This window comes from Takifugu flavidus, chromosome 9 (assembly GCF_003711565.1).
Source record: "Takifugu flavidus isolate HTHZ2018 chromosome 9, ASM371156v2, whole genome shotgun sequence".
NCBI lineage: Eukaryota > Metazoa > Chordata > Actinopteri > Tetraodontiformes > Tetraodontidae > Takifugu > Takifugu flavidus.
The window spans coordinates 1,409,977-1,429,557 of record NC_079528.1 but is presented as its reverse complement, the minus strand read 5'-3'; the positions used below and the strand labels follow the sequence as shown (position 1 = coordinate 1,429,557).

General features: G+C 45.8%; 2 protein-coding genes across 7 annotated transcripts in view; one reads left to right on the top strand and one right to left on the bottom strand.

Moving 5' to 3' along the window:
* nlgn3a (neuroligin 3a) overlaps positions 1–3,639 on the top strand; it is a 106,238-nt gene extending 102,599 nt beyond the window's left edge. For all 4 annotated transcript variants that reach the window (XM_057042888.1, XM_057042887.1, XM_057042890.1 and 1 more), the window contains one exon: positions 934–3,639. In XM_057042888.1, the coding sequence (XP_056898868.1) occupies positions 934–1,789 (856 nt within the window). In that variant the 3' untranslated portion in view covers positions 1,790–3,639. The remainder of the gene's footprint in view (positions 1–933) is intronic.
* si:dkey-27i16.2 (regulator of cell cycle RGCC-like) overlaps positions 1–19,581 on the bottom strand; it is a 185,406-nt gene that overhangs the window by 164,947 nt on the left and 878 nt on the right. The window contains exons 2-5 of one of the 3 annotated variants that reach the window (XR_008952017.1): positions 19,274–19,438; positions 18,599–18,679; positions 18,059–18,121; positions 17,548–17,619 (exon numbers count right to left, since the gene is read on the bottom strand). Coding sequence is in view for 2 of the 3 variants with exons in the window: in XM_057042904.1 (XP_056898884.1) it covers positions 17,612–17,619; positions 18,059–18,121; positions 18,599–18,679; positions 19,274–19,438 (317 nt within the window). In the remaining variant the exon portion in view is untranslated. Of the gene's footprint in view, positions 1–17,016; positions 17,620–18,058; positions 18,184–18,598; positions 18,680–19,273; positions 19,439–19,581 lie in introns of those variants that run through there. The other 2 variants (XM_057042904.1, XM_057042905.1) reach the window with 2 other exon arrangements.

Below are 19,581 nucleotides of genomic sequence, written 5' to 3'. Positions count from 1 at the left end.
CCCTGAAATGATACAGCAACACAAAATTGTGTGATTGCAGTTGATTGCTGTATGTTAATTTATTCAATAAATCAATAGCTGGAGGTAATTTCATTGGTTGGCCATCTGGCATTGAGCCCTATTTTCCAAAGAGAAAGGCGGAACAGTGACACCTGTAGATCGGGGCTGGTACTGCATCCAGATGATCCGTTTTCTCCCTTGCTCTCACACAAACTCAAATATACCCTTTCATTCTGGCTTTTAGTCTCACACAAACAGCCTCATATGCATGCAAGCACACAAGCACGTGGGGCTCTGCAGTCTCCTCTTAGCATCTTGATTAATATGGTCCACTTTGCATCAGCACACTGATGCCAGTGCACACTGTGTGCGCCTTCCCAGAGCAATTAGCGGAGGGGCTTCACCAGCGCAGGATTATCAACAACAAGATGCCTCCTGACGCGAGCCCTCAAGCCTGCTGACTTATTCATATGTGTTTACTTTAAAAGCCTCTGCCCTGGTTTTTGTGGGTGGGCTGCATCACAGCTGAATTAAGAACAGCATCTGGGGTGACAGGAGATGGGCGGATGAGACAGACAGGCACGGTATGCCTGCAGAGATGTGGCTGAAAGAGCAGCAGGAAGTGGAAGTTAAACACCGCAGAAGTGCAAATAAAGCAACGGGATTGGCAAAACAAAGAGAGAAGCGGGGAAATTTGAGTCAGTCGATGTGGTTCTCATGGAACAAACACAAACATCTGGATCAATTGTGATTGCTGCTGTGAATCTGTGCTCTGATTAATGAGATGTGTCAAGAAGAACTAAGCTGTGACTGTTTCCTGTCTATTGTTTGTTTGTGATTCCAAACAGCGCTTGCAGGTGAGCGTATGAATTATTAAAGAGGTTGTCAGACTCTCATTTAACAACATCCCATTTGTGTTTCCTCTCTCTGTAGTGATCCAAACAAACCGGTTCCCCAAGACACCAAGTTCATTCACACAAAGGCCAACCGTTTTGAAGAGGTTGCCTGGTCCAAGTACAACCCCCAGGACCAGCTGTACCTGCACATCGGGCTGAAGCCACGCGTGCGCGACCACTATCGCGCCACCAAAGTGGCCTTCTGGAAACACCTCGTGCCCCATCTCTATAACCTTCATGATATGTTCCACTATACCTCCACCACCACCAAAGTGCCCCCACCTGAGGCCACCCAGAACACCGTTTCCACCAAGAGACCCAACGGGAAAACCTCCTGGCCATCTAACACCAAGCGGCCTCCCATGTCGCCGGCCTACAACAGCGAGGATAAGGATTCTTGGAACGAAGACAAGACGGGGCCGCTGGTGGTGGAGAACCCTCGGGATTACTCCACAGAGCTCAGCGTCACCATCGCCGTGGGAGCCTCGCTGCTGTTCCTCAACGTGCTGGCGTTCGCGGCGCTCTACTACCGCAAGGACAAGCGTCGGCAGGACTCTGGCCACGGACAGCCCAGCCCTCAGCACCAGACAACCGCCAACGACATTGGCCATCACGCACCCGAGGAGGAGATCATGTCACTGCAGATGAACCAGACTCATCATGAGTGCGACGCAGGCAACAGCAACGAGGGCGCGCTGCGCCTGGCCGCGCTGCCTGACTACACTCTCACGTTACGGCGCTCTCCGGATGACATTCCCCTCATGACCCCCAACACCATCACCATGATCCCCAATTCTCTGGTGGGCATGCCCAACCTGCACCCCTACAACACTTTCACAACCGGCTTCAACTCCACCGGCCTGCCGCACTCCCACTCAACCACCCGCGTATAGCTTTAAAGAGGCCAGGGGCAGCCATCGCAGACGGTGGCGGGGGGAGGGGGAGGGGGGGGGGGGGGGGGCAGGAAAGGAGGAGGAGACACCGGATGAACATGCAAAGGAGAGGATTGTGTTTTATAAATATCACAGCAAGGGGGGAGGGGCCGAGAAGGGCACGAGCAGGATTAAAACATGAAGAGATTTAACTCGACTTTTACTACAAGGAGAGTCGCTGAGAGCTCTCTATGGATGTCAAGTTGTGCAGAGCTGCCAAAATCAAACTGCTTTCCTTCTCTGGATCAGGGGAGGGGAGTCTTTCTGCAGTGTTTTTTCTAAAATAATCATTTTAAAAGCCTTTTTAAGCAGACTGAGGAGATATCGATACTTGTTTTCTTGGTTTCTTGAAATAACAACAAGAGACAACAAAGACAAGTGCTTTTTATTTCCCGTCTCTTCCTCCTGTGGGAGACACGTCTCGAACAATGGCCTCTATGTCAATATTCGCAAAATGTTTTTAATTGTTTTTCTGTTCGGTTTTATGTTTCGATGCCTTACGACGCTTGTTGTTTTATTTGTAGTTCATTATTTCTATTCCCTGAGACTATTCCAAGTGGAGCGTGTTACATGCTGATGAGACTCGACGATGAAAGACTGAGTCCAGGACGGGAAGCTAAAAGGAAATGCAGATGTAGAGATTTTAAGACCATCTGGCAATTCTTTTTTCCTTTTTTTTGTCTGCTCCTTTTGCATACAAGCAAACCAGGCGCACAAACAGTGTCGTTTTTGGTCTCTCTTATGGAAATAATTTGTCTGAGACAGCTCTTGCTGGGAGATGAATCGGAGATAAATACTATTACTGTGATTGTTTTGTTAAGGGAAAAAAAAGTGCTTTTTTTTGCCAATTTATCTGTTAAAAGCTATCTGATATTATCTCCACAACGTGTGCACGTACACATGCTGCTGAGGGAGCACCTGTGTTTGTGTGCATGTGGAAATGATTTCTTGTTCTGGGCGAAGAGGCTGAGATACAGGAAATATGTCAAAAGAGCAATGTGTGTGTGTGTGTGAGTGTGTGTGAGTGTTAGTGTGTGTGTGTGAGTGTGTGTGTGTGAGTATGTGTGTGTGTGTGTGTGTGTGTGTGTGCCTGTTTTGATTTTCTTTTGTGTTATTATTATTATTATTATATTTTTTTGGTTGTAGGTTGTACTCTGGGTTTGTGGGTGGGTGTTGGGGGGGCTTGCTGAGTATTTTCTCTGGTTGATTTTGGTTCATCACCAGTAGTGTTTCTGCTGCGTCGTCGGGTGTCTGTCTTCGCGAAATAGCACTTTTGTTATTTTGAAAATTATAAAGTTATATGTCTAATTTTGCTTAAGAATACAAAAGAAATCTATTATTTTATGTGTAAGAGGAAAAAAAAACAACTAGCTAAAGATTCAAGTGAACTAACTGACATGATTCCATTGACTTTGTAAGAGTTCTTCAAAAGCAGACAGTGGCCTGTTTGCACTGAATAAACTGACATCAGTGCACACTTGCATTTCTTTGAATATATATATTATATAAATATGGGCATACATACATATATGTATAGGGCTTCTATGGAGATATCAGCTGCTCAAAAAGAACTGTTAAAACTACAGAAACGCATAATTTCTATGTATTGTCGTTGTCATTAGAAACATCCTAAGCTAAGACCATGCTAGGTGTCTTTGTAAGAGCTCTATATGTATATTTATGTATAAAATATTTAATATTTATTTATGTAAACCAGATGCATACATGCTGATTGTGCCATGTGCCAAATTAAAACTGTAAAAAAAAAATGGAAGAATATAAAGTTTGACAAAACTTTCTTTCCCCCCTCAGTTGATCAAAGTTCTATTCTTTCCTTTTGTGACTTTTTATCATTTCCATTTTGAATGAGTCAAAAAAGGAATATTCTTGCAGCGGCTGCAGTTCTCCCCCCAGGACTTCCTCTCTGCCTCCCTCTTTCTATCTCCTCCTCTTCCTCCTCTTGCTCCTCTCCCTCCTTTTCCCTCCCTGAAACCTTTGAGAAAATCAGGCTAACAGCTCGGGGCCTATCTGCGTGCCTAGCTCCAGATTTTACTGTAATTCATGCAAAGTAGGGGGAGATTGTGGAAAGATTGCCTTGATGCACTCACATTGCATCCTATTATATGTTATTCTCAAAGAGAAAAGAGAGTTATTGATTCCCTGAGTTAAACTGACAATTTCCATTAAGCGTCTTTGGCGCGGCACCAACTGCATCTCACACTACAGTAGAGTGTGGTAATGCGACCTGCCCGGTAATCCTTGGTCGGCGTTGCACTTCTTAGATAGCCCGTGCACGCACAACTCCACATTTTATAAAGTATTGCATTAAAGAGTTTCTTGGTGTTTACCGATCGAAGTGGCAGCAGCCCGAGAAGAGCAGTCGGGTCGGGGTTATATGAGGGGAGATGTTCGGGGGGGTGGTCTCTACCGCTCATCTTCTCCTTCCTCATCCTGTCTTACTTTGAGGCGCGACGCTTCGACACCTCCGCTCGGTGAGAAGGAAACAAACACGCTCAAGTCTTCTGACGGGAGCTTCTACTGTCTTAATGTCTCTGCCTGGGGTGAAAGCAGGGCTGATCTTCATGTCTGCCACTTTGGCTTTTCCTCCTGTCGAATCAATATTTGGGTTATTCCTTCAGTGCATAGCGCAGAAACATTAGAATTTAATGTAGAAAAACTACTGTAAAATCAAGGATGATATAAAAAGGGTTTGGAACCTGCATCTCACGACGACTGGTTTAATGAATCGTCACACTAAATGACAACAAAAACAGACCCCGATGCTTTCAACAAAAGCCAAAATGCTCAAAGTGGATCGTCTGCATTGATCCCTCATTCTACTAACCAGGAGCTAAGTTAAAGCTAATAGGTCTGGCCCAATATTTGGTAATGGAAGTCCAAACACTTCATGTGAAAGTTCCACGTGCAGTTTAACAGATTTACCATTAACCCGCATCTGAGTCAACCTGATCTAACGGTTGTTTTCCCTGGCAGAGGAGCCGTCGCACCTCTGGAATCTTCGCCGGAGAAACATTACCCGCAGTTCAAGATTCCAACACAAAAGTTAAGTTAAGTTTAAAGCCACAAACGCAGCGGAGCCGGAGTGGCGCCTTGTATCCCGCCGCTGAAACATATCGAATGGAATCTTGATTCCTTTTTTTTTCATCAGCACCACTGAGTCCAAAATATACAACACTTTTTAACTAAAGTGCTTTTCTTTTGTCAGGTGGGGGAATAAAGAGGTGTCCGCACGTGTTTGGCTTTCAGCGCAGTGGAGCTGAACCGTGCACTGCACTTGGACTGAGACGTGACCTTTAAAAAAGAAAAGCATAGGACAAGACTCTACGACAAGAATCTACCTCCAGTAAAAAGAGATTAGCCTTCCTTTGACTCTATCTGCAAAAAGCCACAGAGTTGTGTCTTGGGTAGATAGAATCAGCAATCTGGATCAGATAAAGCGAGAATATGTAGTTCAGTTATGCAAAGAAACAACAGTCCTAATAAGATCCACTGTGCTTGTTTTTCTTATAGATGTAGTTACCAGACAGCTGGAGAGCAGTTCAGCTGATAAATGTAAGTAATCCTGGAGGAAACCAGGGAGAATTCAAATGAAGATACTAAATAATCAAGCATGTCTCTCATGGTGGAGACGGGGCCGAGGATGGAGACACCCTCATTCGAGCGTCTGTAACCCAGCGCTTGGTCACGGCTCTGACGTTGCTATTATTTGGTTTCCACGTGTGTCTGCCTTTAATGAGCAACCCTCAGAAATCCAAACTCTGATTAGGGATTAACTGCGGCCACCTCTGCCGTGCGTGAGCAGCCGTGCTCCTGGATCATCGGCTGTGTGTCGGTGCCTGTTCCTCATGTCTGCAAAGTGATCCGTTTCAGCCTTTTCAAGAGTAGATCCAAACGCTTTCCTTGAACACAGTGATTAGTGACTATTAACATTTCTATTTCTAAAACTGCTCAAGGAAAGACCAAAAGGAAAAAAAAACCTTTGTTTAAATAATTGAACATTACATTTAGAAACACTTTTAATATGCCAGTAATAGCTAACAGTTTAAGATGATGGGTTTTTAAATGCAAATTAACTACAGAGTAGAACAAGTAGTTTCAAGTCTAATCGAGCAAGAACGAGAAAGACCCCCCCCCCCCCCCGAGCCCCCCCACACAGCTACACCTCCATGACCGATGGCCTGGAGGAGGAGACACAACATAAACATCTGTAATTTCTGAGCTTCATCTCCTTTAAATCGAATACTTGAAAAACATCAGAAAAGTTCTTTAAGACTAAACCAGTGGAGAATGGCAGCCGCTGAGGGTGCGGGTAGGTGTTTACCTGTAGGTGTTTACCTGTAGGTGTTTATCTGTAGGTGTTTACCTGTAGGTGTTTACCTGTAGGTGTTTACCTGTAGGGGTTTACCTGTAGGTGTTTATCTGTACGTGTTTACCTATAGGTGTTTATCTGAACTAACAACATAACAGTAAAATTGTAGTGTAAAGTAAAGATGTTGTTTTAAATCTACTCAAATCCCCATTTTACACTATTATACTGTATATGTTTCATTCATGATAAATGAATAAAACGGTAATTACCTCACTGAAAGTTCCTGGATAGTTCCTGGGAACAATCAGCGCCGCCGGCTTCAGCGAGTGTGGTTTAGTTAATTAGTTAAAGTTTTTTCATTTGTAACTCAGGTTAAGGAATACTTTCAGATTAAAGTTGAATCAACTCCCCCCTCGTCTGATCCCTCCGCACTGGTAGGAGGTCAGTTTCCACTGGCTCCAGCTTTCTCTCTCGCTCACACACACACACACACACACACACACACACACACACACACGCGGAGCTAAAATTGAGTGATGAAGTTGAGAGTGAACCATCAAGTGGAAGTGAAATGTCAGAGGAGAGCAACTTGTTTTTAACCATGTAATTTCTCCATATGCTGTAAAAGCCAGAGCAGATGTCGGAGTATTGGCAGGGGAAGTCCTGGTGGGAATCCAGATCCATGGCGCTGTGGAAGTTACACCATTAAGGCAGCGCCTGTAAAAAGTGCAGCGGTGTCACGCAGAGATTAAAAAAGCAAAAAAAGTAGGGTTGATCTTCCGCTATGAGGTACCTCAAACCTCAGTGAAATTAGGCCGAGCTTCCTCTGACACCGAGCAGAAACACGGTTTTGAACCAGACACCTCTGCGCCAGTGAGGACTTGTTTGCACGTCAGTGTGCGTGTTTCCATAGTGACACCGTTCACACATTGGCTGGAAAAGAAGATGGGGGGTTTTGTGACCGTCTACAAACCCAGCCTCGAAGAATGGATGTGCCAAATTACACAACGGCCCCCACTGGGACAGAGCTGCAGGTGCACGTGTGGGCGTGTGCATGTGCAGCTCCTGCAAGCTCTCTCTGCACTGCCCGCAACCATGTCGTGATCTCACATTTCCTCCCTCTCACTCGCTCTTCCTGTGTCTCATTCCTCTTTGCTTTTCGTCTCTCATCGCTCAGTTCTGCTTCCCAGACTTGAGCACCTCTGCCTCTCCGTCACTCACAGAAAGAACTCGGCCATTTCCCCCCCTCCTCTTGCTTTGCAGGTGCCATAATCTGGATGACTCACTCATTTCCAATTACTTAAGGCCTAATTTTCGCGAGTTAGCGTGCTTCTCTGTGGACTGAGAAGCTAATTAGCATTACTTATTGTGCAACAGAGTCAGTGAACCAAAGCTCTTGTAGTTTAAAATTAAATAGCCTGTTTTTCTCCGATGGGAAATCATTCAGGATCTTGTCGAAACCACATTTTTTAACCACATGAAAGAAGACAAAAACACTCTTCATAACTTGCTTTGTATTCCCTCAGAGCGCAAACAAATAATCCTAAAGCTGTGGCTTTTTGAGAGTTTTCATAAAACAGGACAGCGTGGACACGCGTCAGAACATTGTCTGTCTACTTCTTGCAAAGGTTCTTTCAGGTCTGGCTCTGGGTTCTGGGTTCATCGGACATGCGCTGCCCTTTCCAGTTATTGTTTCACCTTGGTGATTCCACTCATTGTCGGAATATAAAATAGAGGGTCAACAGCCTGAACCAGGAGCTTTATGGGTTCTCCAGACGTTGATGGTGTGGTTGTGGCGATGTGCAGAGTTTGGTGTCGTCTACACAGCGTCCAGGCTGATGATCGGGAAAAAAATGAGTTTAGGTCTCATCAAACAGAAGGTCCTCACTAGTGTTCATGCACGGTGGGTGAGATTGGGAGGATGACCTGCCAACGGGAGCGTTCTGGTTGTTTAGTGTCGTACTGGGGAACAAGTGGTGAGCCTGTGTGTGTCTATACATATACATTACGTATTTACTACACGTCCTTATGGCACCTTCACTGTCTTCGGGTGATCTCTGTTGCACCTTGATCTCATAAATTAAATCAGTCCCAATATAGTTTTGATGTTATCACTTATTCAAAAATGCTTTTAAAGTACTTTTTTTTTTAAAAAGCTCAAAGTCAAGTTTATAATTCTTGTTTTTCCATCAGCCTGGAGCCCATTTCCTAAAACAATCCCACAAAACCAAAGGGTGAATACTTTTTGTATGCACTGTTGGACCCCAATCAAGAAACTCAGTGGTGTTTAACATCATGATAAATGTCTATAATTTCCATGTCATTTTACACGCGATGCCTCAGAGATACGTCGTATCCATAATGGATCATACCCACACAAACAGGAGGAATCAGCATAAGATATCTGATCTCTATCTTCTGGGCTGAAGCTCTCATGAATATAGAACATGACATCGATCCTCAGTCAAGTTAAGATCTAGGAGTTAGGAGCTGCATCTAGTGATGATTCTTGGCTTTTTCTCCTGACCGGTCTCAGGGTGCATAACCCAAGAAAGCTATTTTTACAGTATCAACAAAGACAATCCTTCACATCCTTCCGCTAAAGCCAACACAGATGCTGCTAGCTGTCTCCTCATAGCTCATCAAACTTGCCATGTTTTCCACCGCACGAGCGTGCAGCCTCTGTCTGCAGCTGTTCCGGAGTATTATAAGAAACCAAATAGCACCAAATACTGCGGGCGTTGGTTTTTTATTGGTTTTTAGTGGTTTGGGGGTTGAACACAAGTCTGGGAGCCCTGGAGAGTCATTCTTTTCCAGGATGAATCTTGTTGAAACTGCAACTTTGGGCACTACGGCAGAGTCGAGAAGACTCAGGGGTTCAACCATTACAGTCAGTGGTTTAAGCATTATGGAAGCCCAGGAAAAAGAAACAATAAAAAAAGAAAACAATAGCAGCCTGTAGTTGTAGTACAAGCAGTCCCACCTGCCCCCGGCATAAAGCTGCCTGTCGACTGCATAATGATCTGCCCCCGTAAGATGGATGGCCTGGAGATACCACTGAGGCTGCAGGGACGTGCGGGCTGGTGAGGCAGGTGAAAACAACAGGCAACAAGCACATTTTAAACTCAACAGGACATCTATCCTGCTCCATGTCCACCTCATTGTTCTCTGCTTGTCAGCTCAGCGCTGTTTCCAGTTTCATAGCGGCAGTCACAGGACTTTGGTGGTTCCGTCGCCTGTCTGAGGGGCCACATTATTCAGAGCTTTATCTCAGAGGGTCAGAGCTTGTAGCGTGGTGCTGGTCAGCCGGCGTAGGCGTGGACGCTATCTCTGGGTTGCATCGGCTGGATCTTACCATCAGAGGGCAGTCCTCTAATGGCTTTCTCAAATGGAGCTTACTGGTGTGGACCTACAGCAGAGAGTGACTCCTGGAGGAGGACATCTATTCCTCAGCTAACGTAAAAAAGGACTTTTACTATTTATGTAATATCTAAGCTACCTGGAGGATATTTTGGATCTGTGAGCTTGACTAAAGAGTCAGAACTTTAAGTTTCTGGTCTCATTTGATGTTTAAAATTTGGGTTGTTTCTAGTTGCTGTAGTTGCATTTCCTCAATTTTAAGCCAATACAGAGAACCAGGACAGAAAGCGTCCTGCGCCTGCAGACACCATGTTGCCTGTTTCACCAGACACTATCTGATGTTCACCGGTTTGACTTGGCCTCTAAATTCCCCAGATCTCAATCAAATGGAGCATCTGTGGGATGTGCTGAACAAGCATGTCCGACCCGTGGAGGCCCCACCTGTAACTGACAGGCCTTAAAGGATCTGCTGCTAACGCCCCGCTGCCAGATACCACAGCAGACCCTCGGGGGCCTGGTCAGGTCCAAGGTTTGACGGGTCAGGAGTGCTTTGGCAACAAAAAGCGGACAAACACAATAAAAGTGTGCATGTAGAGAGATCAGCACCTTCAGGACATGTCTGCTGAAACAGATATTTCACGTTATTCTTTCTAAAGGTGCCATAGCTGAGGGAAACAAAAGTGGAATCACACATCTCAACAACACAGTTTAATTTGACTGCAGCGTTCCATCCTTCCTAATGATTGAAATTCTAAACAAATGCATTTTCTCCATCTTCCTACTGATTCCTGCACTTGTTCACTGATCCATTCATTCATTACAATCAGTGGAAGCAACGGTTCCACCCCCCACCCCCCCACATCCCTCAGCCCCAGTGTCGTTTATCAGTTATTTCTCCCAACAGTAAAATTCAAATAAACAATTTCACTCATCACTTTAGCAACGATGCACATTTGTAGTCAAACGCATATGTTCACAGGGTGATGACAGCTGTAATAGTATATTAATACCAATCATATTCTACCCTTCACTCCTTGTTTTACTTGTTTTATTCACTTTACCATCCCAAATCGTCTCTCAGTTTAAGCATAGACTACTAAGTGCATCTGCACTTAATCCTGACTAACTTTAGGCTCATTTTATGTTGTTTGTTCTAGCTCAAATTCCAGTAAAGGGCTTGTCTGTGACAAGAAAAGAAAAGCAGAAGTGGTGCCAAGAAATCCCCAGTCCGAAGTGATGTAAGGACTCACGTAAAAGTCCAGGGGAGGCTGGATGAGTCACATTCTTTGAAGATAAAGTCTCGCTAAATAATTCGACTGGTTTCCTGTTGCATACAATGAGGACTAGGAAGCCGGGGACCAAAACAGGAAATGACACGGCCCAAGGTAGCCACTCGGATGAACCACGGCAACCTCAAAAATCCAAAGAAACCACAAAAATGTTTCGGTTACGCTCGTGGCCTGTGAATTCAGTTCCCCAAAACACGGGTTTATTTCAGCTTTCACTCTCCAGGGTCATAAACTTTAGCTCTATTGAGAATGCAGGTCTTTGTTCAGAGTGGAGGAAGGTGATGGATTCAGGATACTTAATGACTCTTCAGGCCTTGACTTTGGCGAAAAATACCCCCCTGAAAATGCAAGATTGGGAGTCATGAAACTTTAACAGCGAAGGATTTCATTAATAGCGAAGGAAACGGGACATTTTTCAGCATTAGCGGGAGGTAATTTATTGATGTAGCTGGAGCAGGCTGAGGCGCTTCAAATGTAATGTGTCCCAGCTGATCACTGATGTCGGCTGTCGCCCGGGTCTCCTGTCCTGCGCGGAACCCGACAGCTCTTAAAAGACTCGTGTTGTAGCAGTTTGTGATGCATGCAGCCATGTTGCCGACTGGGCAACCAACAACACCAAACAGATCACTCTTATTGACTACTCCAGATCATTTAAGCTGAACATCTGTCTGGATTATTAACTCCCGAATGAAGAAAAGGCCTCTTCACTTCTAAAGCCATAAAGTAGGACTGGTGTTAGCCAGTTGCCCTGGATTGGGGCACTTAACCATCCACAGCAGGGCTGATTTGTTTTTGACGTTTTTCCCTTGGGGATATTTGAGTGGTGCAAGGTGGAAACGGCGACGTATAATTCATTCACAGAAAACCACAAATGCCAGCAGCTTATTTTATACAATCCATCTAATAGTTGTTGAGACATTTTAGGGGCAAACCCTTAAAGGTCAACATCGGCACTACTCGGGAAAATGTCGCCTGATAAGCCGCAACTTCCTCTGGGAATAGATTCATGGAAAATCCATCTCACAGATACTTCAGTTTGATCCAGTATAATGAAGAGAAAGCCAGCGTGCATGCTGGTGAGAAACGCTCTGACACACGCCAGCGCTCGCTGCCTCGCCCTGCCACAACATGAAAATAACTGAGAAAGGGCTTTACTGCATTTAGAACTCTCGTGAACGCAACATTAAAGACATTTTTTTTCCCCGCGGCGCACCATGGACCGTTTTTGTGCTCCGGGCCGCTTGTTCTGCCTTTGGTGAGTTCTGCAAGCACAACAAAGCAGTGATCCGAGTCCTTGATCCAGGCTCAGAGACCAGGCTCTGTTATGAAAGAGGACCTTGTCAAAATCTGACGATTGTGTGCGCGGGTGTGAGGCGAGTGTGTGGGCGGTTGAGCCAGCTAATTCCTTGGGAGGGTGTTGTTAGCAGGGACCATGTGGGGAGCTCTCGGGGGAGAGACGTTGCTCCGGTCTCTCATCAGCAGATGACAGAGGACTGCGTGCTCTGCATGCCGCGCTCATCTCGGCCATGATAGCCTCGCTGCACAGGCCGTATCTCTGCTCCATTTACTCATTGTCTGATAATAACAAGTGTCTCCCTTCTGCTATACTCAATTAGATCTTCATTAGCCCGCTAACTAGTTTTAAACAAACCAGCATTGTGCGTAGAGATTTTAAGTTTATGTGACGTTTATTACCAAGATGCCCAGGTCCGTAGAGGTGGGGGGGCAGGAGACGACAAACTGCCTTTATTACGTCTTTATCTCTCAAAACTATTTACTGTCTCATCATAGCATCAATTCATTTTAAATGACCAGATAATGAAGTGGGTTCGCTCATCATTTACTCTGTTGTCTAAACAAAGCAACCGGCTGACACGACGCCCTCTTGACTCAACGCGACGCCAATCAAATACTGGTCACATGCTAATTAGCAAAACAATGAGGAGGTGTTCCCATAAGACAAAGTGTTATATTGCATCAGATCCCTTTGAAGAGCGATCTAATGAAAATCATACAACATAATTGGCTGGCTGATGAAATGGGAGCAGCTCTGACACATGTGACTGGCTGATATTGGATAGCAATTAGACATGGATGCATATAGCCGCACAAAAATAAAACGAAACTGACATTACTGACATTATCTCATTACCAAATGACGAAAACAATATTAGGTATGCACGATAAGGGATTTTCTTTGAGCCTATTGGAATAACCAATGAGTACCTGCTCCTGGCTGATGCTGATATGATTGTCACTAATGCTTTTTTTCCCCACATTTTTGGTTGAAAAAAAAACATCATTATATGTAGATTATGTAGATACATTATATGTAGTCATGTGACTCTGGAGGGTATGAAACAGCCGTGAGCATCGATGATGCTCGTTAATTACAGGTTCTGACTGACAGAAATGATTAAAACACAGAATCGAAGAAAAGTTAAAGATGTGCATTAATTCATTTTTTCATTAAAAAAAAGTTTCAAAAAAGTGCAAAACACTTAAAACCTGACAGCATAGACAGACTTTGACTGTTTGATGGGATTATGTTGAACATTTACTGAATCATATGTTGCATTTTGCAAACTTGCAGCAGATGTTTAACAGTAATTGCAGGGATGTTTTCTTCCAAATAAGAACTGGTGCGTATACAATAACTGTATCATTATTGTTCTAATTGTTATAATGGAACCTGAATCTGAATAACTTAATGAAGGATTTTCATTCAAGTCATATTAGTTCACTATTAAGCTAAGAAGCAACAGGAGGGAGTCTAATACTCGTGGTAAAGCCTGTAGAATACAGTCATAGATTGTTTCTTATCCTTCCTACTTTTTGGTCAAGAAAAGCTCGACTGAAACAATAGAAAACACACACACACACACACACACAAAAACAAACACACACACACGCCCGCACACACGCACATTTGTATGAAACCTTTGGGAAAAAGCAAAAATTTATACAATAAACTTTACTTCTTTACTGTTTTGCTGGTCGTATTTTTTCCACTGAAGAACGTTCTTACATCAGACACTATGAATATTTCATTTAGATCTTTGATTCAAGCACTTTTCTCAAGGGTGACTGAAATTTTCGCTTCAGCCATATCCAAGCGAAATGTCTCCACATTTCCTCGAGGAGCCCATCAGTTTCATCTCTGCTGAACGACCACATTTCCTGCATTGTTGCCATTCCTCACCTTCGCTCTGTGAAAACAGGATGTGCCCTCCATTTGTGAGGGACGTTCCATCATGTCAAAGGCAACTTTGTTCGCTGCTACCCTGAGCAGATGTGGCCTCAATCAGTCACCCTCGTCATCTCTCTAACTGGAACAGACAACTGTAGGAGCAGGGCGCACCGGTTTTGTTCTTCCCTTTCTCCCCGTTTCTCCATAGATCACTCTCACTCTGCTCCGCGCGTTACGATGATGTCAAATGCCCCTTTCTTCTCAATGCAGCACCCTTTTCTCCCCTTCCGTGGTAACTTTTGCCCTGGGCGGGGGGAGTTAAATAGTTGGCCAGTGTTCAGAGCAGTGAACTTCCTGGACAAAGTGTCCTTTAATGAGACCCAATCATGGAAAGATCACTATGTCAGAAGCTTCTTCCTCCCTTTAGGTTGTGCGGCAGAAAATTCCCTCTCATGAATCACCTGTGTGAAAATACGAGCCGACGAGTTTTCTTTCGTTTCACCTCCACATAACTTCAGCCGTGCGTCTCGAGGGGCTTGTTGATTACTGTTCCTCACTCTGTCTCACCCACCACTCAAATCTGGCACTGCTGCAACAGACTAAAAATAATTCTGCATACATCAGCAGGGATTATAACCGCGACGCCACTTCAGCGCAAAGTCGTGAGTCAAAGGGAAAGTTAAAAAAACCTCAACTTCAACCTTGTCAGTTTGGTTACGACGTCTCACCCTGACAACAAGAAGGAGACGCCGGTAAATACATTATCATTGGCAGAATGACAAATGACCGTGACAAAATAAGTCAGAGCGAGAAGACCGACATCACCTTTAGAGCTAATGCAAACAAAGCAGAGCAGATGCCCCCCCCCCCCATCCTTAGAGCAGAGTCAGCAAGACCCAGCACGCCTCCATGGGGTCTACAGCACGATGCACATGAGCATTGTTCCAGTCCTGACGCACTTCCCGGATGAGGTGCTGGCACATGCTAAATCTGTAGATTTCCTGGTCTGATTGCAGAAGCGAAACTCAGACAGTAATCAGATGAGTCAAACAGGACGTGGCATTTGCCACTTGATCACGAGACTTACCGGACCTAAATAACTGTGAAATAATGGCGACACATTGCACAATTCCCCTCGGCCACGTGCGTACGGTGGCGGTCAGTGACCTCAGAGTGCAGGTTAAACTGGAAGAAGCATTTGACGTTGGTTGGGCGGAACAAGCGTGACACACGAAGATCCCAGTGAAGAACGGTGTCACCCAGACCCGGTCCAGACCAGCCACTGAAGAAAGAAGATGATGCATCCCTTCATCTAATGATGAGATTGTGCTTGTGTTATCTATGAGAAATGTGTTTGCTTAGAGTTTGCTTATCGACCGGGCATTGGTGTGGATGACGCTGTCATCTACCTGCTGCACCGGTCACTCTCACACCTAGAGGGCACCGGGAGCACTGTGAGAGTCATGTTCTTTGACTTCTCCAGTGCCTTCAACACAATCCAGCCATCATTGCTGAGAGGGAAGATGGAGGGAGCCGGAGTCGACTGTCACCTGGCTGCCTGGACCACCGACTACCTCACCAACAGACCGCAGTACGTGAGGCTCCGTGACTGTGAGTCCGACATGGTAGTCTGCAGCACGGGGGCACCACAGGACGTGTGTCTGAGGGGAACAAACTGGAGTACAGGGAGGTCATCACCAACTTTGTCGCCTGGTGTGAACTGAACCAACTGCGCATCAACACCAGCAAGACAAAGTTGGTGGTGATCAACTTCGGTAGGAAGGCTCCTCACACTGCACCCGTGAACATCCAGGGTTTGGACATTGAGATCGTGGAGGAGTACAAATACCTGGGTGTTCATCTCAACAATAAACTGGATTGGACTCATAACACAGACGCCCTGTACAAGAAGGGCCAAAGTCGTCTTCATCTGCTGAGGAGACTGAGGTCCTTTGGAGTGTGCAGGTCACTACTTTTATGACTCTGTGGTGGCATCGGTGATCTTCTACGCTGTGGTCTGCTGGAGCTGTGGGAGCTCAGAGAGGGACAGGAAGAGACTCAACAAGCTGGTCAGAAGGGCTGGCTCAGTCCTGGACTGCTCTCTGGACTCCATTGATGGGGTGGGTGAGAGGAGGATGTTGGCCAAGCTGACATCAATTATGGACACCCCCTCTCACCCCCTACACGAGACTGTGGGGGCCTTAAGCAGCTCCTTCAGCAGCAGACTGTTACACCCACGGTGTAAAAGGGAACGTTACCGCAGGTTGTTCAACATGCACAACTCTTAATGTAGCACCAATAACCCAGGGTTGGCATATTTGCACTAACTAATCACCCTACCTCTGGAATGTCTTATTTGCACATCTTATTGCACCTTCATTTTTCTTCACACTGTCCGACATTCCTTCTGTACATAATTTTAATTTCTGTATATACTGTACAATGTACATAGCAATGTACATAATATAAGAGTCTTTTTATTTTTATTTTTTTCTTTTAGTACTTTTCTGTATTGTACACCACGGGCTACCGCTGTAACGTGTAATTTCCCCGATGTGGGATCAATAAAGTTTTTTATCCTTTATCCTTTTTTTTTTTTTTTAAATAGCATCACATTTGGGAATTCAGTGTCTAAAGTTAAAATTTCTGCCTGACAAGTAACATGAATGAATATTAATTTATGTTCGTGTATGTTTGTTCACGTCAGGCTGATCAGTAGCATTTTAGCCCCAACATCAATCGTGATAACAAGATCAAAAATCTTTGATGTTACAGTTAAAGGGGCCTCTCATTGGACCGTGGGTGTGGATGAGAGCGTAAGTGGTTGTGTGTTCTGTATGTTAGCCCCCCGCCTGTCCAGGGTGTCCCCCGCCTGTCCAGGGTGTCCCCCACCTGTCCATGGTGCCCCCCCCCACCTGTCCAGGGTGTCCCCTGTACTGGTATCAACAAGACGAGGTCATCAAATTAAATCCCTACTGTCTACAATTAGGTTCATATTGTCTGCCAAGAATCACAAATGTCCAGTTGAATGTTGTTTTATTCATAAATGTATTTCTCTGTACAACATTACACAATATATAAAAAGGAATATCAACAAATGTACACTGGAAAGGGCTGATCAGAACCTGACAACAGTTGCTCTGGAGCAGTTAAACATTAGAGATAAAGGTTTGATTGTGATGATGAATTAAAGACTCGGAGCTGGTTAATGATGGGAAACTTCCCTCACTGGGCCATTTAGCAGAACGGTGGAACCAGCACTTTCCAATGTGATGTCAAATATGCTCTGCACACAAGCATCTCCTTGTTTCCTCTCACTTCCCCAGACAACGGAACTTTTGTTTGTCATCAACAGAAATGTCACCCACGGAACGCGGCGCTGCAGGGACGTCTCCACAGCAGACGCCTTGTTCTCGGAGCGCCTTGCCTTTAGGAACGATGCGTGTTTTTAATTTCCTGACGGGAACTTTTCTTCTTTTTTTTTTCTTTTTTTGGCTGAGGTGAAGATCAGGAGGCCACGTCGCCCCAACACACACACACACACACACACTCTCACTCCCGATCCCCTCTCCCCCGGCCTGACCCGACCTCGGCACCTCGCTTTCGTTCTCTGTTCACATTTCTGCGAAGAAGAGAGGAAGAGAAAACCATGAGGAGTGAGAGGCAGGCGCGCCGGCTGGAACACAAAAACATGCTCGGACTAATAATTGAGCTGCGGCGGAGCGGCGGGGGGGCCTTGCAAATGATTTGTAACATTAATTCTTACTGTCACATCCGTTGACAGCCACGGATGTGTGCAGCAGTTCGTATCGGCGGCCTCTGAAACGCCGCCACATTAACGCTGACAGCAGGAGCGCAACGCTCATGTGGTCGAGGGTGGTATTATCACTGAAGGTTGTGTAGATTGTCCTCAGAAATGCCATTAACAGAGGAGAAGAGCTCAGAGATAAACGTGGGGGGGGGGGGGGCAGGGCCGCTCCGCCCGCTCTGACGGCTTTTTCATCCTCAGAGTCAAAGTGAATTTTTGCCTTTTAAAAAATGTAGTTCTCTTAATTGCATACCTGCGAGCTCCTGGTCCAACATGCTGATAAAACTCTCCAGTTCTTTTGTGTCTCCGAGCTTGGCTGCAGCGTGAGGAGAGGAAGACATTGGTTAGCTCACTCTTCTGCTCTGATTCGCACAGTTACTGTAAACATGAATCGAATCCCAAAGGAGACAGACGTTACAGACCCACGACGGGCCGGCAGATCCAATGTAAATACGCTACAGCATTGTGTGCAAACGCGGATGGGCCGAGCAGCCGGCCCTGCCACCCCCCGCCCCCCCCTTTGTCTTTCCTGCATTGAAATGCAACTGTGCTGTGTCATTTTAACACGCACGCGTCTGTTTCTATAGAAGCACAAATAGCCCCCGTGGGAGACTTGGAAAGACAGGGATCGTCACAGTGGCAGGAGGCTTTGTTGTGTTAAAACAAAAGCCCTCCTAGTCAAATGTAGAGGAGGTTCGCGTGGCTGCGATAGCGATCAGAGCAAAAGTGATAGCGATCAGCGCTGGAGCGGGGGCTATCTGGATGGAGATAGGCTGATGGGAGGTTCCACTACCTTTTGGTGCCAGCGTTATGCCTGCTGTGTGGAGCTCCTCCTCGCTGGTGTTCAAACTGTTTCCCAAAGAAGCTTCACTGCCTGGAGGGGGGGAAACAGGGAGGGGAGATGATAAGCAGGAGACGAGCACGTCGACAAGTCCATGCAAATGCTCGGCAACAACAACCGTTTTAGCACAATGCAGCCGTTGCACATAATGATAACATGCAGCCAAATGAAGGTAAACACATGTTGTGCTGTTAGCGACTCCGGAGTGTCGGCGTTTGAAAGCGGTTCGCCTGCTGCAATGTTAGGGGGGGGCCAAAATACTTCCAATAATGATGCCGCGGGGGAGCGGGGAAACATGCATTTTGTCTTTCATCTCATAACTGCAGACAAACGCACAACGGCTGCAGCAACAAAAAACACCACCTCAATTACAGAAGACGGGTTATCCGTAATTGCAGTTCATTCCTGTGCACGCAGGCGGTATTGTCGTGAGTAACTGCACAGGGATGCGTCCCCTTGTGAGCACTAATTCCAGGGAAATTGACAGTGTCAAGCTGCAGGTGTTGGTGCTGATAAACAGGCTCCAGGAACATGGGGAACCCACCCAGCCTCACGCACCCACAACGTTGGGACCCCTGCACCCCAAACCACACACACACACACACACACACCACCGTAACCACTCACTGCAGTCTGAGTCCTCCACGCCGCTGTCGTCCCCGAGCCCCGTGCGGCTTTTGGCCTCCTGTAAGATGTGCTGGTATGCACGGCTGCTGCTCTGAGTCGGGGACTTCAGCTCCTCCACCACATCCTGGAACTCCTGCAGCAACTCGCCCAGCTCCAGTTCCAAGTCTGTGGAAAATATGACAGCAGTTGGAGAGAAAGCCCATTACTCATCCCAGAGAAAATGTTTCTCTGAGCTTTCCAGACAGAAGAAAGAAAGAAGGTGGGGGGGTTGCTCAGGAATAAGCTCCAAAGAGGAACAAAAGAGGAAT